We start from the raw sequence: 26633 nt of genomic DNA, 5'->3' as shown, positions 1-26633 counted from the left end.
GAATTAGAAATCTTCTTCAAAGCTTGGATGCGTGGAATAGTCTTCTCCTGAATAGGCCGAAATTCTTCCCAAACTCCCTCCAAATACTGGATTCTAAACATGAGCCCTGTTGTCCTATCATATGCCTGGACAAACTGAGTAAGGAAATCATCTGCCTGCTTTCTTGCACTCTCAATCCACTTTTCCACTTCTGAGAGTGTATCTCTCACTGCCTCATAGTGTGAATGTATTCCATGGTCAACTGCAATAGGAGAAATAAGGGTGGGATTTTCACGCCTTATCCTTCAATATACTCTCTAAGTCTAATATTCTCTTCTATGTACCTTTCCTTTTTTGCAATCTCTCTGTCTAACCTTGCGTCAATCGCCTTGAGGTTATCACCAACCTCCTGAAACTCTTGCTCTCTCGATGTACGACCAAGGGCAACTGAAGTGATCTGGAAATCCATAGGAGTAGCAATGTCCGCTGTCACGCCTGCAATAGGAACAACCTGCGCAATCTGCATTCCTGTCTCATCTCTAGCTATATGCGACAAAATCTCTGCTCTCTCGGGTTCCTTCTCCTTAGCACTCCTAGCTAGGTAATCATCAATGTTATCAATAGGTTGCACCTCTATCATTTTCTTACTTTTCTCCATACTTCTCATCAGCCAATCAAGAATAGTAGCCATCTCCATACCATCATCGAGACACATTTCTCGATCAAGTCCTCTCAATGCCGAGATAACATCATCATCATCATCAGGATTGTTCCTGGTCAAATCGTATATCTCATTTCCCAAACTAACTTCCAAAAGGACAGTAGGGGATCCCAACTGATCATCATTCTCATTTGGAGGTGCAGATGTCGCTGTGGCATGTAACTCCTGAATATTCTCTTGTAGTATCACTGTGTTGGAACATTGCTAGGTTTCCTTGTTTTGCTTTGTTATTTCAATCACCTTAATTGATGACACTGAGAGGTGGTGAAGGAGTGATAGGTGGAGGAATGATCGTCTTTTGTTTTTTCTTCTTCACCTCCTCAATCTTCTTCCCTCTGGCCTTGACTCCTCCTGGCGTGTTCTTCCTTCTCTTGGGTGCTTGACTCTCTTTGTCTGCATGAATCCTGACATCACTGATAGTCCTCTGATCATCTTCAGAAGCAGACTCTTCCGGCTTCATCTTTTCATAAGTGAAGGGAACACCCATATCAACTAACTTATTCATTTGAATATCTACCCATGCATGGGAGAAACTCAAGACCTCTCTCATTAATACATTCAGGTCAATCTCTTCTGACTCTGACCAATTAGGCAATAAGATTGCCTTCTTCATTTCATTCTCATACTGTGGATGCGTATGATCCTTGTCATCTAAAACTTGGTCAGGAATGAGGAAAAGTCCACACTTCTTCATGAAATCCACTGACATTCTAGACCACATTCGTCTCTTCATTGCTTGCTCGTCCATCAGGTTGGCCCAATAATCTTCTATGTCTACTTTGTGGATGAACTTCTCTCCCCTGATCCTTCTAACTTTCTTATCTGGATCAAATCTTTCTCTTTTCTTGAAGGTTGCAAATCAATAGAATGCAAGCTCCTTACTCGCAGTGCTGGCGGCTAAGGTAGACTGGCAAACCTATGATGTCTTCCCAACTGAAATAGGGAATGTCATGCCTGTCCTATGCTTCTCTCTTTGAATGGCATCAAACTCTAGAAGCTGTCTCACCACTTCCAACAAGATCATTCTGTCGGACGGATACCTAGGAGCCTGGAGGGTTCGGATTGAAACCCATGAATCCTAAGGTACGTGAAAGTGGGAAATTGAATATACCACGATCTATATTTCTCTATTAGCTCTGTTGCCTCCTTGGACAATCTTATGTGGATTCTGCCTTGCAACATCCGTGTGATGTACATGGTGAATACGTCATTCACTTTCTTATAGTCTTCAATTTTGTACATGTTCAGCTGGGGGTAGCACACATGACTCCTGAATTGTCCTTGCCCATTCCCGACTTCACCTTTGCATATCAATCCTTTGTATGAAATGAACCGTGCAAGCAGGTATACCAGGTAGGAAGTCATGGCGAATGACTTGGACCGTTCTACATTCCTCAGCTGAAAGTCCAAATTGTCACTTATAATCTTTGACCAATTTACCAATGTCCCTCTAAGACAATCCTGGATGAAATAGAACATCCATCCATTGAATATTGCACCTTGCGGCATCCCCATCACTTTGTTGAGTAGGAATATTGTCACTATACTCCTCTTTGAAGTCTGTGCACATGAGTGTCTTGGGAGCCTTGGAATGATGAAGCCTAGGCTCAATCATCCACTCTTTGTTTATCATATTCTTGCAAGCACCCATCTTCTTTGTGTACCGCTCTTTATATTCATCCTTGGTCACATCTTTCATATCTGTTCCGCGTGGAATTCCAAACACCTCAGCAATAGCATCTTTAGCAAGGTAGGCAATAACAACGCCCTTAGGAGTTTTGATCGTTCACGTGAGAGGATCATAACATCATGCACACTCCAAGATAAGCTCACTGTATTGTATGGACTGTGGAAATCTAGCGGCATGAAAAGTACCACTTTTCATAATGTTCACATATGCCGGGGAAGGAATCTGATTTCCGACTCCGAACATCCGCTGTCGCATCTGGTTCAGGTCCAGGAAATGCATGTTTGTATATGTGATCTCCTTCCATCTGGATGAAATCTTGGGCTCTGGATAGAATCCAGTCTCCAGTATCTTTAGTAGTTCTTTCCTTTCCTTAAATCCGGACTTCGACATCGCACCTATACTAAGCTTGAAGTTAGAACTTAGGAAAATAAATAAAATTCCTGAGTTTCTAAAGATATTAAGCTAATTAGAGCATAAAGTCAGGAAAATAGTCCACACTCTTGGTAGATCTTGACAATTAGATTCAAAATGTGACAACGTTAGGGCATGGAAACCCTCTATAAAATTCATTAACACCTCCTTATACTTAGAAATTGTGCAAACTAAAGTGCAAAGGAGCATACCGGATCAACGATGACCAAGGAAAGGTGTGAAAGGTTGTATTTTCACACAAAGTATGTCTGAGGACACCTTCCGCAGTCAACAATGGAGGTCAACAAAATCTGAAGACAACCTGAAAATTAATCTTTTAAAACATGTTGTAATCATCTAGATATGCATAAATTGATGAGAATCAACCTTCCAAGGCAAACATAAGAAAACCTAAGCATGTATGTAGGGCTGGAAATAGAAATTTAGTCTGAAGACAAATTTGGAAATGAAGTTTTCAGACTTACCAGCACCCTTAAGAATGATAAAATACTCAGAAATAAACTCCGGAATGAAGCAAAAATGCTTGTTAAGTGAAATTGCAAGGTAGGTAGGTGGCTGGAAAAAAATATTTTCTGAGGACAGCACCCCTACAATGGAGTTTCAGGTCTGCAACAATGGAAGGTAACTCTGAAAATTGATTGAAAATGTCTCCAATCAGCTCTTTGGATAAACTCGCTTAAGGCACAAAATAGCTGGGAACAAGGTATAAGTCTGAAAATTGATTTTCCAGCCAGTTATGGAGGTCAAACAAGCTGCAACAATGGAGGACAAACTTAGATCTGCAACATATCAGCAAGTTGGGAATGATGGCAGCCACCAAGCGTGAAAAAAATCCACCCCAAACAATGGCACAAACACTTGCATAAATAAAATCGAAATTTCCAGCTATGGCGCCATTTTGGAAAATCTGAAAATGTCTTCAATCAAGCTCGAATCTGCAGCACAATCTGCAATAAAGGTCTGGGACAGCCAACAATAATGGTGGTGACAAGGAAAATCGCCAAAGCCTTCAATCACCACAAATCACCATCTTCACAAAAAAACGCCAAACTTGGAAAAATCGTGGCACTAAGCCATTAATGGAAGCCACCAAAAGGTTTCTAAGTTGGAAAAAATGGAGGAGAAAGAATCCTCAATCCAACACTTCACCAAAACACTTTGCCAAAATTCGCCAATAAGAGAGAAAAATCGCCTGGCATGGAGACACCTGGCAGATTTAAATAATAAAATATTGCTGGAGACTTCTCTCTTATACTTGCTTTTGCCTCTCACTTTCACCACACAACCAATGTGGGATAAAACACTTGCTTATATACTTGTTTGGTAAAATTAACTTGCTTCTAGAAGGGTAAAAACATTAAATGCTCATTGCAAGTCATTTAATTTTGTTTTTAAAATTTTAAATAATCGTCAATCATCATTTAAAAACAATTAAAATGGGGCTCATTTATTAAATATTTCAATTTAAGTCAAAATTGAGCCTCTAGGGTAAAATCGATATAGGTAGGGATTAAAAAATCACATTCAAAACACTTAAAACGTCAAAATTTTCCCCACAAGGGAAAATCGATATTAGTATGGATAAAAATCCATGCTAAAATTCATCAAAATGCACATAAAATAGGCCAGGGGAAAATTGATATGTGCATGGATAAAGAATCCACACAAAATTCACTTCATCTACAAAAAAACACTCCTTGGTAGAAAAACGACCTCAGTCTGGATGAAAATCCGGACTCAAAACTCATCATATTGCTCTCAGTGGAAAATCGACTTGTGCATGGACTGAGAGTCTGCATAAAAATCCGCATTAACTTGTCACAAATAGCCTGATGGAAAATCAATCGAGGCATGGAATCATCCTCAACTTCATTTGCACTCTTGTCCGCACTCCAGGTGGAAAAACGAAGGCAGTCGGGAAAAATCCTGACACTTAGTCAAATTTGATGCTTCCAGGGGAAAAACGACCCAGGCATGGATAAACAGTGGTGGATGATCATAGGCAGTATGGATTTCAAGGGAAACCCATGTGTAGTGTGGATTTTGAGTGGGGAAAACCATGGGTGGTTAGGAATATGAGGGGAAAAGCACCTCTAGCATGGAATTTTGACCTTTTAACCTTTAGAATATGGATTTCTCTTAGGAATTTGACATTTTATCCACCCAAAATCGCTAGAAAACCTTAAAACTTGATAAAAGTTGACTGGGCTTAGGCAAATTTTCCAAAAATTTGAGTGAAACACAAAGAAATTTGTTGGGATAAAGTGCGAAATCAACTTGAATAATACCTAGGAGCGAGAAAACAACTCCAAAAGGTCTGAAAATACCTTGGCACTTTAAAATCACCGATGCGCGTTTTTAAAAACACGTTAACGCTCAAGAAGGTCAACACTTAGACAAAATTTAGGATCATTAAAATATCGACGTTTGCAACTTGATCCTATAACCTCAAAAACCCTAAACGGCACTAGGCATGATCAAAACTTCGAGACTCCGGCATGGGAAACACAAAATTGCCCACTAAGCAGCCAAAACCTTAACCTAACAACGCAGAAAGCAGGAAAAGAGGGTGTCCCTGTTAGCAATGGGGCGATGTGTGAAAAGGTCACAACAGGTCCAAAATTTGTTTGTTCTAGAACGATTCATAGTGCTTAGAAAATAATATTTAATTTCATGAATGTTTCTCTTCATGTGGGACATCCAAGTACCATCGACCATTAAAATATTGAAATTCAAAGTCCTCAGATTGCAAGGTTAATATCACCAATCCTCAAAGTTTTTAGTTTGACTTTGCATTTGAACATTAGGGTTTTGAGGGTCTTCATTGTCGTGCAGGCTAGTAGAACTCAAATTAACACTACAAGAAATGAAATTTATTGTTTAACATCAATTGCAAGGGATCAAGACAAAAGGCTTCTCCTTTTGTTTATCTTATTGCATGTCAAATAAAGCACAAAGGTAGAGAATGCTAACTTGGTGGTCAACACCTCCTTGGGGATTCGTGACATGGCTTAACCACCTCCCATGGGTTGGGTTAAATCTGGCATTTGTATTGGGCATTGATAGTTTGAGCTTTTGGTGCAACAGCAAACGATTCCAACAATTGGTATCTAGCCTTGGGTCAAGAGTTCAAGTCTCCCTTCAATGGGTGCTAAAGGCTCAGTCGGTGCTGAGGGGGAGATTGCTGACTTGGTCGTCAACACCTCCTTGGGGACTCGTGACATGGCTTAACCACCTCCCGTGGGTTGGGTTAAATTTGACGTTTGTATCGGGTGTTGATAGTTCAAGGTTTTGGTGCAACGACAAACGATTCCAACAAACAATACACAAAAATTAGAATCTTTGTGCCTTCAACTGTCATCAAACAAGGATTTCACCTTTTTCTTCCGAAAAAGTTGCACAAAGCGCAAAAGTAGAAGATACACAAAAGATGCAATCCTAATTTGACTATTAGTCTATTTGAATAACAAAAGTAGAAGTTTGAAACTAGAATAATTAAAACTAGAAGTGAGTGACCTTGATTAAGTCCCAAGGACTGTTAGGTCTCGGAGACAACTGAGGGGGGGGGGGGGGGCGGGCGGGGGGGGGTGAATCAGTTGTCTAATAATATTAAACCAAAAACAACTTAATCAAATTACTGCTTAATACCGCTGAAATAGTCTGTTATACCGGTGGACAGATTTAACAGATAAATGCAATACCGGTAAAGATTAATGCATGAAACTAAAAGACAAAGTCATCCACAACACATAACACCAATGTTTGTACGTGGAAACCCTGTAAGGGGAAAAACCACGGTGGGAAACCTTACCCACAATCAGATGATACTACTGCAGATAGTAAGTGATATAAATGGGGTCTGCACATGCGGAAAGGCCAAGCGCCTAGAGCTCACTGCTCAAACACAAATGGGAGTCACACTGACTACAATTGGATGGTTAAATCCAATAAGAATGTACTACTAAAAATAGCATCTTCATATGCTGGATTCAGTACCGGTGTAGTTCTGATATGCTTTCACAAAAACCTAGCTTCACCTTCAAATGATGTCTATGTGTATAGCTCTACTTAATCTCGAATATACCTTCGCACAAAACTTTTTTCGCATTCCACCATCGATCTTACAATTAAGACCTTACATTTATACCATAACCTAAGACCAATTTTAGTAGGTCGGCTTTACAAGATATTACAATAAAATCATTTTACAAATAATACAAATATCCGATGCAATAACCGGTTGAACATGTCGGCTTAATGCATTTACAACAATAATTAATCATCTCCATAGCGTGCCATGCTGATCTGGAAAAGATAAACCTGCCGGTGTAACTCTGGACCTATTTGTCGTAACAGTAAATATGCAAATACGAATATGCCAATAAACAATTCTCCAAGATAAGATGTCCAAACAATGTCTTCGACATTACCAAGTGTTTTCCAAGTCATTCCAAGCGCCGGTGATCATTATTTCCTGCCGGTGTACCATATACCGGTGACTGTGCAAAAGTCACTTGCTTGCCGGTGAATGTTGCTGGATCTCCAAAGTGCTAGAGTTTTAGTAGGTGTTGACATCAATGACAAAACCATACCAAAATACCAACAATCTCTCCCTTTGGCATTGATGGCAACACAAGATGGAAAAACCATCAAAGTGCCAAAACAGAAATGCCAAGTATAAAAACCAATAATCTCCCCAAAGTAACAATCTCTCCCCCTGAGAGTAATATGAGTTTCCTTATGTTTTTCTATACCAATCTCTTCCTAAAAGATAATGTGTTTTTCCAATAGATATCTCTCCCCCTTTGACATCAAATGCCAAAGTTACAAAAAAAATCAGGTCCATATACAAAATGCTAACCAATTACAATATACCAACTATTCCCCCTGAGAAGTAGCTTCCTCATCAAAGCCGGAGTAAGAATATATCTCTGTTAATTCTGCCGGTTAATGACAGACATCAACTCTCTAAGTATCTACCGGTGGGGGTATGACCCCAAGCTGTTCTCTAAGGTATTCAAAAGTTTCCTTAGGCAAAGGTTTAGTAAAAATATCTGCAAGCTGTTCTTTAGTATTCACATAAACTAGTTTTATTTCTTTTGCTTCAACTTTTTCCCTTAGAAAATTCAGTTTGATGGAAACATGTTTTGTTTTAGAATGTAGTACTGGATTCTTAGATATATCAATTGCTGTTGTGTTATCACAATAGATAGTTATAGGTCCCTTGCATTTTACCTTTAAATCTTTCAACATTTGTTTAAGCCAAAGTACCTATGTACAGTTAGTTGCTGCTGCAACATATTCTGATTCTGCTGTTGATAAAGATGTACAACTCTGTTTCTTACTCAACCAAGAAACTAATCCGCTTCCAAGAAAAAATGCTCCGCTGGTGGTGCTTTTTCTATCATCCACATCTCCTGCCCAATTTGCATCTGTGTATGCACATAGGTCAAAGTTTTCATCTCTAGGATACCATAATCCAAGATTTGTAGTGCTTTGTAAGTACCGGAAAATCCTTTCTACTGTTGATTCATGATTTTCTCTAGGATTACTCTGAAATCTTGAAACAATACATACTGCATTCATAATATCAGGTCTTGTTTGTGTTAAATACAGTAAACCTCTTATCATAGATTTGTACCTTGTTGGATTAACAGGAGTAGATTCATCTTTTAAAGATAGTTTGTCATTTGTAGTCATAGGTGTGCTTACCGATTTAGAGTTCTCCATCCCAAATTTTTTAAGTAACTCTTTTAAGTATTTTGATTGACTCAAGAATATACCTTTGTCAGTCTGTGAAATCTGCAATCCTAAAAAAATCTTATTTCTCCAATCATAGACATTTCAAATTCTTGCTGCATTTTAATAGAAAAGTCTTTACACAATCCATCTTCTCCTCCAAAGACTATATCATCAACAAAAACTTCTATAACCAAGATGTCATCATTAGTCACTTTATAGTATAAGTTACTGTCAGCATTACCTTTTGAAAAACCAATCTTCAAAAGATACTTATCCAATCTGGCATACCAAGCTCTTGGAGCTTGCTTCAATCCATACAAAGCTTTCTTTAACCTGCAAACCATATCTTTGTTATCTGTCAAAGAAAATCCATCAAGTTGTTCAATGTAGACTTCCTCTTCAAGATCTCCATTCAGAAATGCACATTTAATATCCATTTGATATACTTTGTAGTTCTTATGTGCTGAAAAGGCCAAAAACAATCTAATTGCTTCAATTCTAGCTACCGATGCAAAGGTTTCATTATAGTCAACTCCTTTTTTTTAAGAATATCCCTTACACACTAGTCTTGCTTTATTTCTGATAACTTTACCATCTTCATTAAGTTTGTTTCTAAATACCCATTTTGTTCCAATTACATTTTTATCTTTAGGCCGGGGAACTAATGTCCAAGTGTTATTTTTCTCAATTTGCTCTAATTCTTCTTCCATAGCTTTAGTCCAATATTTATCTTCACATGCCTCATTAATTGATGATGGTTCAATTTGAGAAATAAGACATACCTCTTCATTTGCCAATCTTCCTCTTGTCATAACTCCTTTGTATTTGTTTCCAATTATCTGATCTTCAGAATGATTCAATCTTACATACTGGGGTGTCTTTGTTTGTTGTTGTTCCTCGGTTACAGTGGAACTTTCAGATGATACCGGTGTAATTGGATCTTCACTCTGTACCGGTGGATTTGGTGTAGGTTCATTTGTTAGAATTTCTGTTGCCGGTTCAGAATCTATATACCTTGAAGTTCCTCTGAATTGTTCATCAATCTTTACATTTGTACTCTCAATAATTTTCTTCAATCTCTTGTTAAAACATCTATATGCTTTACTCTTAGATGAATAACCTAAAAATATTCCTTCATCACTTCTAGGATCAAATTTCCCAATGTACTCATCTCTTCTGATGTAACATTTACTTCCAAATATTCTGAAATATTTAAGAGTAGGAGTAATACCAAACCATAGTTCATGAGGGGTCTTACCGGTTTCACCTTTGATGTGAACTTTGTTGAATGTATAGACCACTGTACTTACTGCCTCTCTCCAATATACATGTGGCAAATTTGCTTTTGATAACATACTTCTGGTTGTATCCAGGATAGTTCTGTTTTTCCTTTCAACAACTCCATTCTGCTGTGGTGTCCGAGGTGTTGATAGTTGTCTTTTGATTCCATTCACTTCACAGAATGTATTAAATTCCTTAGATGTAAATTCACCTCCTTGATCTGATCTTAAACATTTGATTTTCTTACCGATTTCATTTTCAACCATTGCTTTGAACAGTTTAAACTTACCAAGTGCTTCTGATTTTTCTCTAAGAAAAGTAACCCAACACATTCTAGAATAGTCATCAATGATTAGCATGAAATATCTATCACCTTGTAAGCTTTTAGTTCTGGCTGGACCACATAAATCAGTATGAATTAAATCAAGAGCATTATTTGATTTTTTTGGAATACTTTTGAAACTAGCTCTAACCTGTTTTCCAAATTGACATTCCTTACATACTGTGTTGTGAGGTTTGACAATTTTAGGTAAATCTCTAACTGCCTTGGTAGTACTGATTTTTACCATACAATCAAAATTTACATGACAGAGTCTCTTATGTCATAACCAACTTTCATCAATGTGTGCAATCAAGCATGTCTTTTCACTGTTATTCAAATGAAAGATATTACCTCTAATCTGATTACCGGTTGCAATTTCTAAACCAGTTCTGTTCATGATTTTGCATTTTCCATTCTTAAATTGTAATTGAAATCCTTTCTCAACTAATTGACCAACACTCAAAAGATTATGCTTTAAACCTTCAACATAGTAAACATTGTCAGTGTTATGCTTACCATCAAAAGATATTGAACCCTTACCTTTGATCTGACAAGCTTTTTCATCTCCAAATCTTACTAAGCTGCCATTATATTCTTGAAAGTTCAAGAATTTACCTTTATCTCCTGCCATATGATGTGAGCATCCAGAATCAATGATCCATTCATTCTTTACTTCAATTTTAGCTGCCAAGGCCTGTTCTACCGGTTGCACTGCAGGTGCCGCTTGATCTTCTGTTATAGCAACAAAAACCCATCCATTGTCTGTTGGATCTTCATCAGAATCATCAGTCACTCCTTCATCAGCAACATAACAAGATTTGTCCTTATTCTTCTTGAATCTGTATCTCTGATATTCAAGATTTGGCTTGTATGTCTTTCTAGCTTCTTCTCTTAGTCTAGCATGTCTATCAGGGCATCTTGAAGCCATATGACCAATCTTGTTGCAGTTAAAACATTTAAAGGGTGCTTTACCTTCATACTTACTTCCAACTGGACCATTAGGCATTTTTCTTGCAAATAGTGCTTCAAGTTTTTCAAGTTCTTCATTTTTTTTCGTGCTTTCTTCAAGTTCTTTTGCATAAAAGGCTTTCCAATCAGATTTGTCAAATGATGATGCAGATGATGTTGATGCTTTGAAGGCTAAATCTGTCTTTATAGTAGCAACAGGACCAAATTCCTCAATTTCAAAGGCTGAAAGTTTTCCAATCAATGTATCATTAGTTACTGATGTATTAGGCATTGTTCTTAACTCATTTATAGCAGTGTTGTGACGTTTTCACACATCGCCCCATTGCAAATGGGGACCCATGTTTTTTTTGCTTTTTAGGGTTTGTTCTTTAGGTTTTTTAGGGTTTTGTTAGCTAGCCTTTGCATTTTGAACGTCGCCCAGGGGATCACATGGATAAGTAAGTCCGGCTTGAGTAAGGTCCTGATCCTGAAATTTGGCTAAGTTTGGAATGTCCTGATCCTGAAATTTGACTAAGTCTGGAAACTGAAAAACCTCCAAAAACTAGATTTTGCAATATAACTCCTGGAGGTCTGAAACCACTCTCAAACATCTTGAAAGTATATATGGACTATAACTTAAAGTATAAGAAAGAAGAAACATAGAGGGAAATGTCACTTATACTTAAATATTATATTCCATAAAAATTATCCTGATAGAGAGTGCGAAAAGTCAAATTTTGCTCGTGTCCTTCTCCAAGGGTCCAGAGTGAAAAGCGCTCCTGTCCCTCTCCAAGGGACCAAGGCGAATCGCTCGTGTCCCTCACCAAGGGTCCAGAGCGAAAATGCTTAGTTGAGCCGTTCCTCACCTTGTTTGGACGAATCGAGACATCAAAGGCATGGTGAAGGACGAAATGAGCATGATAGAACATCCAGACTTGATCAAAAACAATGAAATGATGAAGTTTTTGCCTAGAGGGTCAATTTCGCTCCTGTCCCTCACTGAAGGACTAGAGCGAAATTCTTCATAAGGTACGATCTGGGCAAAGATCAAGTCAAGTTTATGTTTGAAGGCAAGGAAGGAGGTGAAATGAACTCATTGAAGATAAATTGAAGATTACCAAATGCCATCAAAGGACCAAAATGCTTAAGTTCGCTCCTGTCCCTCAGGAAGGGACCAGAGCGATTTTTGTTATAGATGATTTTCTTGCCAAGTTACAACCGATCTCAAGGCATGAATGAATGAAATGAAGTATGGCGAGACCATTGAAGATAAATTTTGAAGGTGATAAAGTAAAATGAAGCCCACAAGAGCAGGATCGCTCCTATCCCTCTCCAAGGGACCAGGGCGATATGATGGTTATATTGTCGTTCCTCCAAATTCAAGGCACTCCAAGACGAAGAACAAGGTGGTGAAGACATTTTAAGACATCTCCATCAAGCGCAAAGCATCAAAAGTTGCTAACATTGAAGGATTTACATCAAGACCCCTAGTTCGCTCCTGTCCCTCAGGAAGGGACCAGAGCGATATTTCCATAATGGCTTAGATTTCGAAAATTTGTCGAGTGTCAAGCGACCAAGGGGATCAAGGGGACTTCATTTTACGCGTTGATAGCAATTACAAGTTGAAGAAGGCAAAGACAAGCTCAAAACGTTGAAGTTCGCTCCTGTCCTTTGGACAAGGACCAAGGCGATTTCTATTAAAACACTCATGCTCCTTCAAAATCAAGACAAGGCAAGTTCACACAAGATCAAGGATGTCTTTTGAGAGGTAATGGACGAAGAATTGGTACCAAGAACGAAGAATGTCAAGTAAAAACGTAAGGATCGCTCCTGTCCCTCTCCAAGGGACCAGGGCGATATCACACCTAAAGGACATTTGTTTGCAGGACAAGTCGCTCAAGTTTAAAAAATCCTAGCGAACATGCCAAATCCAACGTGGAGATAGAGATTTTGGACGTAAAAAACGCAAGAATCAAGGCCAACATGATGGATCGCTCCTGTCCCTCAGTCAGGGACCAGGGCGATGAGGTACGTATCTTTCATCTTCAAAATTTGGCGTTCAAACAAGTTTTTTTTGAATTTATTTTAAATGCTAAAATTCGATATGTTTTGAAAATTCAATTAAATGGCATTTAAATATTGCACTTAATATTAATTAATTGTTTTTGCCTTCTAAAAAATCGAAATTGTTAAATCAAAAAACGTTGGCAAATAATAATTAATTATTTTAATTAAAATTGAATGAAGCGCTTGGTATTTTAAAGGTCGGCTTTGTTATTTGTTTTAAAATCGTTCAAATTGCCTTATTAATTACCAAGTCGGCCTTAATGAATTGATGGTGTAAGCGCTTATATAAGGAGGGTGAAAGATTTCATTTTTACATCACCATTTTATCATTCAAATGCGATTAAAGGGAGAAGTGCGAGGTTGTATTCAAGGGAGCGAATTTTGTTTCAAAGCAAGGTGGTGCGAACTTAAGGTTTTCATTTGAGCGAATTTGCCAAGGCTTGAAGATCACGTCAAAGACATATCAAAGGTGGCGAAATTGCTATTTTGAAAAAGGGGATCACGTTGAAGAGAGATCTAACGTCAATTTTGCCTAGGCGATTTTGTTATTTTGCATTTTAGAGTTAAGCTCTCAAATAAGGTATGGCAAGATCTCTTGTTTTAATTTCGAATTTTTGATCATCATTGCCTTAATTTTGAATTCATAGCTCAATAGTCGTTTTTAGGAAATGATTAATAAAGGACTTATCATTAAGTTTCCTAAAATTTGCTCTCTAATTTATGTTATGTATTGCAAAATCATGGTACTAATTTTGAAATGTTGTGTAGGCATCAAATGGAGTTCTCTTCAAGGAAAATCAAGCCGGATCAAGGACGGTCTTCACCAGGACGGTCTTCGCCAGGACGATCAAGTAAGGACAAGGGCGACCTCTTTCAATCCAGCGTTCCAAGGCGAGGTACATCATCTTCCTGCACATCAAGGACACAAGGAGTTAGAATAAAGGGCTCGTTGAAGAAGCAAATAATTCCAGATGAATTAATTAAAGCAAGCTTCTCAACAACATCAAGTTGAATATCTACCAAGTTACAAGTGTCAAATGAGGTGGCATCCTAGTCATCACGTCTCCAATCAGTGAGGTCCATCTCAGCATGTCCAGATTCAATGTACTTAACTCATGGAAGTTGGCACAAACTCCGATGTACCTACCCTGGCTATCCATTGGTCGATTTTTCTAGAAGGGACATGTGTCCAAGCAATACAATTTTATCATTGGTCAGGCATTAAATGTTATGTAATGGTTGTAACAAACCCTAATTAGGGTTTTCATTGTAAAATCTTGGCCATTGATCTTGAATTGATCTAAGCCATCAAATTGTATTGTGGGCACTATATAAGCCCAGGCATTTCATTTGTAAAGGCTAATTAGAATTAGAGAGAGATAATATAGAAATAGTTGAAAGTAGTTAGTAGATAGAGAGTAGAATAGGAGGACAAGGCAAGAAATTGTTGCCATTGATTGTAAACAAACTCCATTTTCATTGAAGTAATGGTGAAATATGTCGTTTTCTTGCAATTTGCATGGTTTCTTGTTGAAGTCTTCAATCTTAGATGGTAGATAATTAGATGAATGGAGGAAATGTGATTGATTGATGATGGAATTCGTATATCCATACTACTAGCAGTTTGTTGATTGCAGACTTGCCTTGTGTAGTCAACTGGAATCGTTCAGCTTAAGCTCAATTTCAATTCGTCGCCTCTTCATTGATATGCATCAACTTGGATGGTATCTGTGCCTGCGGTGATAATTTGAACATCATAAAGCTCCCCTTAGAAGATCGCACTAGCCTTGTGTAGATTTTCCATTGATGTCAAAACAAGACCTAGTTAGAATCTCATCAAAAATCAAATCATTGCTCCTACATTCTTAGTAGTAGGATTAGATCCTCTCTTCGCCCTTATCCTTTTTTCATTTTTTTTCAAATCTAAGTTAGTAAGAGCCTGTGTCCAGCAAAGCAGATCGGAAGTTCAATCATCACATGTAAGTCCCCTTGTGATCCCAGCAAATCACATCATACCACTGGAGCTTATCCACATGTAGAGACCCTACTAAAAGGAACCTTGGAGTTATCCTAACTGATCCTTTATGCGAATCTTCAGCAGTTAGAGACTTTTTCTCAAGAGAGGATAAGATACCCTTAGGTATTTTATTCTGTGTTAGGCTGTGTACAAAATACACGTCAACAAGCAGTAACCTTCATTTTATATGCCGGTGGCAATCCTCTTACAACTTTTGAAACAATTTCATCTTCACTTGAGGTTCCTCCACAACATTTTATACCCAAAACAATTTCATTAACTCTTTCCATAAAAGCAGAAATTCTTTCATCTTCTTCCATTTTCAGATTTTCATACCTGACCCGGAAGCTTTCAAGTTTTGCAATTTTGACTGTGGAATCTCCTTCATTCAGTGTTTCCAAATGATCCCAAATAGCTTTAGCAGTTGATCTATCTGATAATCCCATGATTTGCTGATCTGTTAATGCGCTCAAAAGTGCTTCTCTTGCTTTGCAATCATTTTCCTCATCTTTAGTCAAGTTAGGTGGATTAGGCTGACTGGAAGTGGGAGCAGTATAGCCATTCTTTGTAACATCCCAGATGTCCTTTCCAATGCAATTCAGATGTGTCTCCATTCTAATCTTCCATATGCCATAGTTGGTTCCATCAAGTTTAGGACTGCCCTTCCTGAAATAGTTAGTAGACATTGGATCTCCTCAGGTTGTTAAACTTCTGCAAAAGAGGACTAGGCTTTGATACCAATTGTTAGGTCCCGGAGACAACTGAGAAGGGGGGGGGGGTGAATCAGTTGTCTAATAATATTAAACCAAAAACAACTTAATCAAATTACTGCTTAATACCGGTGAAACAGTCTGTTATACCGGTGGACAAATTTAACAGATAAATGCAATACCGGTAAAGATTAATGCATGAAACTAAAAGACAAAGTCATCCACAACACATAACACCAATATTTGTACGTGGAAACCCTGTAAGGGGAAAAACCATGGTGGGAAACCTTACCCACAATTAGATGATACTACTGCAGATAGTAAGTATACATAAATGGGGTCTGCACATGCGGAAAGGCCAAGCGCCTAGAGCTCACCGCTCAAACACAAATGGGAGTCACACTGACTACAATTGGATGGTTAAATCCAATAAGAATGTACTGCTCAAAATAGCATCTTCATATGTTGGATTCAGTACCAGTGTAGTTCTGATATGCTTTCACAAAAACCTATCTTCACCTTCAAATGATGTCTGCGTGTATAGCTCTACTTAATCTCGCATATACCTTCGCACAAAACCTTTTTCGCATTCCACCATCGATCTTACAATTAAGACCTTACATTTATACCATAACCTAAGACCAATTTTAGTAGGTTGGCTCTACAAGATATTACAATAAAATCATTTTACAAATAATACAAATATCCGATGCTTAATGCATTTACAACAATAATTAATCATCTCCATAGCGTGCCATGCTGATCTAGAAAAGATAAACCTACCAGTGTAACTTTGAATCTATTTGCTGGTAACAACAAATATGCAAATACGAATATGCCAATAAACAATTCTCCAAGATAAGTAGAAGTTTGAAACTAGAATAATTAAAATTAGAAGTGAGTGACCTTGATTAAGTCCTAGGGACTAGACTCGGCTAACCAATGAGTATAGTGAGCTAGAGTTGTTGTGATTGGGGAAAGAAAAAGAAGAAAAAAACATAAAGTGTTAATTTAAAATTTTGGTTCTTTAAAAAATATTACAACCTTTCAATGCTTGTTTGGCTTATGACATGCCCATCTAGGGTTCACAAAAAATATGAAAATGGTGTGCACTGTGAAGGTCTATGTGGTTTTGAAGGTCTTCATTTTGGGAGCCCATGAAGGGCATTGCCCCTTGCCCCCATTGGGGGCACTATCCCTAGACCATCGCAAGGGGTGCTGCCCCTTGAACCCATTGCGGGGGTTGCCCACAAACCCCCACCAAACTATAAGTCTAACCAAGTATTAAACCAATGGTGAGTTAGGATCACAAAATCTACAAAATACATATCCCCTATTGCAAAACTTTACATCTTAATAGTCAAAGCCAATCAAGGATTATTTTATTTCATACATTGGACAACTTGTTTTGGCATGCTACGATCATTATATTGTTGAATACGAGTTAAGTCATAGCCATTTTCATAATGCAAAAATGTATTAATCATGGTAGATATTATGGCTGCATCATCATCTAAGACCTATCTTAGACATCAGCACAAGACTTGCCGTAATGTTGGGACTAGTGATGTAGGCTCCTTTGAGCCATAGATTTATATTTTTAGTTTCGATATTTGTTTTGATGCAATGGATTTTGTATTTTATGAGATTTGTATACATTTGACAATATTTATAATTTTAAATTTATCTATCTAACAATTTTGTTTCCTTCAGCTGAAAAATGAAATTTGTTTTTAGACTCATGATCAATTTATACTTGTGTATATGGCTAGTGTAGCTTCCATTTGATTAGTTTTTGTCTTTGAAGTTTATTTATTGAAGGGTGCATGGAACAAGTTTTAAACCCTTAAAAATATTTATGTTTCATGGTTTTTTCAATTTGTCAGAGTCTTTGTTGAGTATGATTGTCAAGTCCTAGTTTGAGTAAAAAATCAGCTTGCCGAGTCCTAAATGAGTCTGAGTCTTGTATCATTGTTAAAAAATGAAATAAAAAAAATTAAAAAATTGAATATTAAATACTAATAGTTAAAGATTTAAACATTAAAAGTAACAGAGATTCTGATTTTTATTTTACTTTTTTCTTTCTTTCTTCAGATTAAATGAGGTGCAAAAGAATAGGATACATGAATGTGAAATGAAAATCAGAAAATTAGCTATGCCTATTATTAAGATAAATATTATGATTTATCGAAATAAATGTTTAAAAAAATTAAACTGAGTCCTTAAAACAATGTTTATATACTCTAAAACAACAGCTATAAAACCCTACATAATAAAAGCAGAAGTTATAAACCCTAAAAACAACATTTAATAATTATAAAACTGATGAATAGTTTGCATGTATGAACATTCAATATTATATTTGAAAGAAAAGAAGCATTTAATGTTTTAAAACTCTGAAATTTGATTAATAAAATAAAACAGCAATGTGATTTCGTTGTTTGATATTTATATTTTGTTTACTAATAATTGACCATTGAAATATTTTAATAATTCTATTGTGACGCTATAATTAATAATAAGATGCATAAAATATTTACAATGAACATTGAACAATGCTCAAAACGCAAACTAATACAAAAGTTTGAGTGTGAATTTGTGAAGTCTTTACCTTGAAGCCTGGATGCATTGTTTGTATGATTGATTGATGAAGGCAATTAAAGTCATCTTTTCCTTTTCCTCTCTCTTTCTCTTGCGTTTGCTCAATTCAATTTTGGATGGATAGTAGGTAGGTTTATCTATAGTATTTTTAAGGTATTGGGGTGTGGGTCAGGACTGTTAGCACTTTAGGGTTAGAACTAGGTCTATAGTTTTTAATGCTGTTTTTTAAATGACCTGATGCATTTCCTAGATGTGGGGACTTCACGGCATCCTTGAGAAGATTGAGAAACTCGTAGGTGTCCCTTAGCCAGCTTGGGGGCATGAGGAATCCCCTCAACATTCTAATAGGGGGGATGCCTCTAGGTTTCACCTACTTCTGTAGGGCTTATGGATGGCCTTGTTTGTTAGTGGTGGTGGTGGGGGCTGATTGGGGGATGTTTTGTCCTTGTTTTCCCTTCCCAAGGATATTCCCACTTCCAAAACTTAGTGTTTTGCACGGTGGGAAATGCATCCCCACGGAACACTAGCAAAATTCATTCTCTCTCTCTCTCTCTCTCTCTCTCTCTCTCTCTCTCTCTCTCTCTCATTGTCATACACAGCTGTTCTAAACGCGGCTAGAAAAAAAAAATTGGCAAACTGCTGTACCCAAATGTGAACCATCAATTCAGGATTAAAAGTATACTAATCAATGAACATTCAATTGTCTAGCTAGTTTGGCTCAGGAATATTTTAGCAAAAAACTTTAGCACCCTTATTTGAGTCTATTGCTAAACATCTATTGTTTGTCTTCACCATTTCTGAAGTGCATTTTAATTATAAATCTTATTTTAGTTTTCATTTTTATCTTTCTCCAAGGTACTCCCTATTTATGACCTATGTTCTTGATTTAATAATGTGTTTGCACCTGTAATCTTTGGCTTAAACTCTCTACTTGATAAAATTATTCAGATTAATAGCTTCTTGACATATGTCTTCCAGGCAGCAGCCGCCAATTTGCAGGATTTGATTGCCAAATGGAAAAAGCAGTTGTAATCTCAATACTGGAACGTGCTGCAAAATTTCTGCCGGCTTTGAGTAACATTTCCCCTCTTCAACTTACACAAGATGGTCATATAAGGATTGGTTTACGACCTTACAGTAAGTTTTTCATGTTATTTAATAGAGATACCAGTGCTAGGAATTGATTATCAAGTTCAAATTCTTTTCTTTTTATGAAAAGGCATAAGAGCTCAGAATAGCATTGTTACTATGTTTACTGTATAGTGGCTGATGGAAAACCAGTCATTGGACCTGTTCCCAATTTACCAAAACTTATGCTGGCAACTGGTCATGAAGGTGCAGGGTTGTGCATGGTAATGCTTTTCTTTAGCTTTAGTTGATTATGACATCTTTTTGTTTTTGCTTATTGAAAAGATAAATATATGAGAATAAAATTTAACAAACATTTGAGTAAAAACTAGGTGATTTAAGCATTCCGATCAAGCCTTTATTGGAGGAGGGCAAGTTTACAATTACTTTGAAGCAGCACCCTTTGAACAAAAAGGCTCTGCTTAAGCCCAAATGTGGCTCAGATCACCAAACACATTGCATTTGCTGTGACACATACAGAGTGTCTGCTTTGACAGTGACATATATGAAATGTCTGCAGAGTATGGGTTATTATTCTCTAAAGAACTAATTGATAGACAGGCATGAGCAAATTTGTCCATACGGACTGCCTCACCACTTCATACTAAAATATTTTCAGTCAACTAGAATTTCTTTCATTCATAGTACTTCAAAATGGGTAGAGAAATATCATAATTTTAATAAGACAGTGTATGGAATACTTGGAAACTTCAATGCATACATACATATGCATGTGTGTTCCACGAGGATGCATCCTCGGCCCTCAAACCCTCGTCCTTGTCCCCAATGACGTTTTGGGTACAACATTATGCTTGGGGACATCTCTTGGCTATCTCCAAAAATCTTCAAAATCTTTGAAACATTTCCAAAAAGTGTTGCAGAAATAGGAAACGTCACAGGGACATTCAGCTATCCCTGAGACAACTGGGGATGTCTGAGATGTCCCAGGAATGGCCAAAGTGCAAGGTAAGTTTTTATAATGTTTCAAAAAATCATTCATTACATTCAACAAAGACTGTTAAACATATCATGATGGCAGTATAACATGACAGCAGCAATAAATATACCATAACAGAAGTGTAACAGCAATAACTTGAATTTCTGATTTCATTGTTCAAATTAATTAAAACTCAGTGTCTCAAACTTAATTTTTTTTGCAAGTGTTAGAGTCAGTGAAGGTTGCCAAGCGACCAGTACTGGTACTGGTATGGGAGACTGAACCAGTATATAATAGGGTGGGGGTACTTGGAGATGCCTTTTTTTTATATAATTTAATAATTTATAAAAAAATATTATGACATTGAATATTGGTAAATTTTAACGTTAACTCTAAAGTTTGAATACACAAATGCCAAATGTCATTGTGTCAAAGAGTTCACACTACATATTTGATATTAGATTAGTGATTATGTATTGAAATTCAGAAATGTTGATAGCTTGATAGGTTGATACACAAAAAAAGATACAGAAATCAGAAATCTATCATCTACACTTCTTTGTCATGATCATCTATGTCAAGATCCTCAACTATGATGCTCTCCAAAATACTTATCACCATCAAAGTCAGGTTCCCTTGTTGGTAGTAGAATTGGGGGTAATCACTAAGGCCACCTTTTTCAATTACATCATCCACCATGGCTGCATCTTCTCCATTTGATGAAATTTGGTCCCATTTTGTTGGACTCTCCTTGTACCCAAGATCTATATGAGAAAGAAGGCGAAGTGAGCTATTAATGTACATCGGGCTTTCTGCTTTCTTTCCCCCTTATTGGTTCCTATTCAGTGAATTAATAAAACGTTGGTGTAAATAATTATTCATCTTGGATATTATTACACCTTACTTAAGTTTACTTAGGAAATGCATTTCATAGTAGTTTGGGTATGAGACACTTGGGTGTTTGTGCCACATTGGGATAGTGTGTGTAGGAGAATTTCCACCTTTTGTGGACTTATCTTGTTGTTACACTCCACATTCAGTGGGTGATCCACCTCATGTGGAATATTATATTGTTTCTCCTACCTACCCACACCTATTTCCTACCTACCCTTGTTTTTTATTGAGCCACATGTCATGTTTGTGTGCTCAAATATCCATATAGCCTTGCCTATATAAGCAGGCTCATTTTCATTGTATGTAACGATTGATGATCCAGTTGATCAGTATTTTCATCTTGATAGAATACAGTTTATTTCTATCATCTATTTTGTCTCTCTTATTTGTGCTTTCAATTGCCTCTTGATCTTGGCAAAATCTCACATGGTATCAGAGCTAGTCCATGTCTCACATGGTATCAGAGCCATTAGTGTGTCATTGGTTTGTCAATTGAGAGAAATTTGATGCTATTTGAGGTTGTATATTTTGGAGCTTTCTATTGCAGGTTATTATTGAAGCTTGATGGGTCAAATTTGAGGTCACCATTGGATTAAAGAGGTCTAAGAAAGTCAGTTTTACCTTTTGTTTCTCCAAATCGGACTTCGGAGGCCAAATCTAGAGGCATTTGAAGTTTGAAGCTGTGACGGGAATTTTCCAGAAATTATAATTTTGCAGACAATTTTCAAATAGTGATATCTTACTCATCCAGACTCCTTTTTTCGAGCAATTTTTTTTTTGTTTTGGGGTAGAATTTCATGATCTGTACAGTGGTGTGGAGGTTTCTATTTTTTGGATATAGATTTTTTGGAAAGCATGAAATCCCGATTTTTACAACTTTGGAGGCTTCGTTTGGGCTCATATGGACTCCTTTTTAGGTGCCGTTTTTTTTTAAAGTGCAAAATTTTTAATCTACTTTCATAATCAGCCATTAGTTTGCAGTGATTTTGAGTAGAAATTGTACTTTCAGTATTTGGGCATTTTTGGCCTATTTGGCAACACAATTAAGAGGCGTGTTAAGTTTGTTCCATTTTCCATGTATATTTTCTTCTATCAAAGGATATATAGAAAGATCTTTCGCATATATTATTTTTCTAACTCTTTCATACATGGAATCTATTTCTTCATGGATTTCTCCTACTCATGGCTTGTCAAAATTTGCAAATTTGATCACCTCACATATGGGCTTGATAAAGTCCAACAAATTTAACATCAACCCAAAAATGGTCATCAAGGACCATACCTCTCACCTCAACTGGAGTATTTGATGTAGATTGTCTCCAAGCTGCCCATGCATCACTAACTATTGTGGAAGACAAAACTCCTTTGACTTCACAAAGATGCTCAAGAAGAAAAAAATAAGAAGCCAACCATGTATCAACAGGTTTGAGAAGTCCTACCTTGGCAAATGTTTGATAAATGTGTAGTAATGGTTACATATGAACATCTATATTTTTCTGCCTTTTCTATGAGATCTGAAATCCATTGGAATTTGCCAATATCTTTGAAGGCATTATTCAACAAATGCACAGAACATGGTGTCCAAAATATATGCTTGTATTGTTTCGCACTAACATGCTTGCTGCTTTATAAATAGGGGCAACATTTGTAGCAACATGGACTACATGTTATGCCCCCACCTCCTCAATGCCATCACATAGCTGATTATGAAGAAACTCCGCATTGTTTTCTTGTCCTAAACAATCTATTGCCTTAAAAAATAAGGCCCTTTGTTTCATGTTACTATGATATTAAGTAGTGGATGATTTCTAGCATTTGTACACCCATCCATCACAATATTGCATCCTTTTGTAGACCACACTCTTTTCATTGGTGCAGTTTGTTGCTCTAATCAAACTTTTTCTTTATCAATTAGAGTAGTATGAATCTTTTCATGCCCAGGTGATTTATACCTAGTTGGTCCATTATTAATAGCTTGGACCATCTCTATGTAGAAAGGTGAGTGAGAAACATAAAATGGTATTCCATTTGCATAAAAGAAGCATGTAAACATTGCATCAATTGCTTCTAATTCTTGCACATCAAATAAGCTTCCAAAGGGGTTTGAACTGCCAATGTGTGGTCTCTTGCAAGAATATTCTGCTGCTAATCTCTAGAAGATACATCCTCCTCTGACTCTCTATTTTGATTTTGAGTTGCAACAAATTGCCAAATGTCAAACCCTAAAGCCATGAGGTAGGTTTTTATCCTTATACTCCAGAAAGAATAATTTGAATCATCAAACAATGGAGCAATATTTGTGGAGAATCCTTCTTGACTTGCCATGTGTGCCCCTGAGATCTACCTTCTAGTGATTAGACTGTTCCCGAAGGAATTTTCTGTACTACCAATCAAAGAGCACACGCTTATAATAATACTGAGAGGGGGCCTAAATCAATAAAAGGTAAACTTTTCAATTAACTCAAAACGTAAGAACTATAACAACAATAACAATAATAACTTCAATAACTACAAGTACATAATATCTGGACAAGAGAGAACACAAATTTATGTGGAAATTCTTTCAAGAGAAAACATAGAGGACTGCTTGGATCTATTGTCCAAATACAACCTCACAAAATGATAAAAAGATCTTACAACATTTGTAGGCACCAACTCGGTGGAGACACTAATTCCAAGTTACAGAATTTTGCATGCACCAACCTACAGGCTGCAGGGGATACCAATTCCCACAATTGAGTACCAACTTAGCAAGAGACACCAATCTTTTCATTCAAGAGGCACCAATCTCTTCTACTTTTTGAAAATTACTTAATTAGTGGATGATGAACATTTAGCTTTGTTTCAAAAATCTGCTCATTTGAATCAACTTTTACTTCTTATTGTGCACTTCAATTATCTTCACAAACATCTGCTCAGAATTTGATCTGCTCCGTGTTAATACTGATCAAATTTCAAATGATGGAACATTTTCACACTGTGATCTAACAAACCCTCTTTATATATACCTTTAGGGTGCCAAAATTCAACACAATAGACACATAGGTCGGCCTCCCTTTTAAAAAAAATGATAGTTGTCAGGTTGGCCAAACACACTATCCTTTTTCCGCCTTAAAGAAAATTCAAACTTGATACATACAACTCTGCTAGTTGGGGGTTGAGGTTTGCTCATACTTTATTGCAAGAACAAGAAAAACCCTTCAACCACCGATCACTGAAGACAAGGAGCTTTGAACACAAACACATTTTCATGTCGTCCCATTTGGGTGGGAGTTCAACTTTGCCACCTGCCAAATGGTGATGAACAAAATAAGGTACAAGGCCAATCACCGATGACCAATTGCCTTAGCAAATTTTGTAGAGTGAAACAAGCTGTGTTGGGGGCAGGGGTTCGGAGGCACCCTTTAACACATACCCAATTGAGAAATTGTTAATCATTAATCATGTAGGATGACCACTGATGAAAGCCAGGTCATTTTCAGGGTTGGGGGTCAGCTCTCCCTATTCCCTCATAGGAGAAACTGCATCCAACATAAATCAAGTGCCAAGTCCGAATGTTGATGGATTATGCAAATTCAAGGTTAGGGGATCAGCCCTTCACCCTTCAAATGCCAACATGCAATTTGCAAATGTCAAACACCAACTCCAATCACCAATAGGGGCTGGCACAAATCGAGGGTCAGGGGTTAGAACTCCCTCTTCCCTCTTTACATAAACAAAATTCAACAAACATCAAATAGGAACTCCGATCAACGATGAGTCTCAAGACAAGTTTGGGGGTCAGGATTTGGCCCTACCCCATATTGCATGCTAGAAACTAGAACTTTAAAGTGTTCAACAATCAAATCACTTTGAACACCAATGACACTTCGACAAGTTTTCTACAATCTTATCCTTGCAACAATACATCAACAACCTTCGACATCAATACATTAACAGTCAACAATCTTTGACATCAATAACAACATTTCCATCAATATTCTATCTTCAAAAGACAACTTTACATGTACTAATTTTTATAAATATTAATGAAATACTTGATAGTTTTGGAGCCATTTCTATAATATTGCAAGGTTGGTTTTTTTTCCTGTTGTCATCATTTTTGCATGCATCCTCATCTTATCTCTCCATATTACAATCTGCACCATTAAGTGGTGCTTCTTCTTTTACCTGTTTGGCCTGCACTTCATGCATTCTTCCAGCCAGTGCCACGGCCCTTCAGGCACATGACTGATGTCAGGTGATTTATAGTTCAAGTCAATTGAGGTATAAGCATAGCAGGAATCACTGAAGTGATAGGTTAATATGATTTTTACATTACTTAAAAAATGGAAGCATTTTAGTATTTGTCAGATTGTTGTATGCACTTATCTGATTGGAGATGTTGCCCACCAGCTTATGTTAATAGTGTATGCTCATTCCAAGATAATTAAATATAAAAGCATTGATTGTACTTGTAACTATTGTCATAAGTAGTGTTAATTGCCTCGGAATGACTTTCTGCAATTATGCTATATAAATGTTTTGCTAAATGTTAAATTCCAACATGTGCAGGCTCTAGGAACAGCTGAAATGGTTGTTGATATGGTTTTGGGTAATTCTATGAAAGTTGATCCAAGACCTTTTTCTCCGGTGGGCAGATGCTGCAAATAGCATTTGCTTCATACTAGTCAAACTTTTTATTATAGTGATCTTTTCTTGCTTTCGAAAGCTCTTACTAATTTTAGAGAAAAAACCATTTCTATACCTTATTGACTTGGTTTGGATGCATACAACTGGAAAGCTATGGCAGTTTACATAAGTTCATTGATAGCCTAGTAGGAGGTAAATTAGAAACAAGTAATGGTATTTTTCTGGAGAGATGAATAGTGCCAAGATGGAGTAAGTTTTTTTATATTCAAAATCTTTGCAGAAAGTAAGCATTTTCATATTCTTTTCCTTAGTTATGCCCATAAAACAGGCCATAATAACTTACCTGCATAATATCAAACTACAATCCAAAACTCAACTTGAATATATTTTGTTTCCCTTGAAATTCACTATGAAACATTATTGCTGTTTTGATATACATCTTTTCTTACCTTTCAAGTTACTTGTTTTGAGATTGATTCATTCTACGTGTGTCCAAATTGTTCTACATCATGTTGAGATTATAGGAAAGCAA

At 36.9% G+C, this 26633-nt stretch overlaps 1 protein-coding gene across 3 annotated transcripts in view; it reads left to right on the top strand.

Annotated features, from left to right (window-relative positions):
* LOC131033442 (uncharacterized) overlaps nt 1–26397 on the top strand; it is a 92495-nt gene extending 66098 nt beyond the window's left edge. For 2 of the 3 annotated variants that reach the window (XM_057964667.2, XM_057964668.2), the window contains exons 7-9: nt 19489–19647; nt 19774–19862; nt 26024–26397. In XM_057964667.2, coding sequence (XP_057820650.2) covers nt 19489–19647; nt 19774–19862; nt 26024–26122 — 347 coding nt within the window. In that variant the 3' untranslated portion in view covers nt 26123–26397. The remainder of the gene's footprint in view (nt 1–19488; nt 19648–19773; nt 19863–26023) is intronic. The other variant, XM_057964669.2, reaches the window with a different exon arrangement.
* The last annotated feature ends 236 nt before the right edge of the window (nt 26398–26633 follow it).

This window comes from Cryptomeria japonica, chromosome 4, assembly GCF_030272615.1.
Source record: "Cryptomeria japonica chromosome 4, Sugi_1.0, whole genome shotgun sequence".
NCBI lineage: Eukaryota > Viridiplantae > Streptophyta > Pinopsida > Cupressales > Cupressaceae > Cryptomeria > Cryptomeria japonica.
This window is presented reverse-complemented; position numbering and strand designations above follow the sequence as displayed.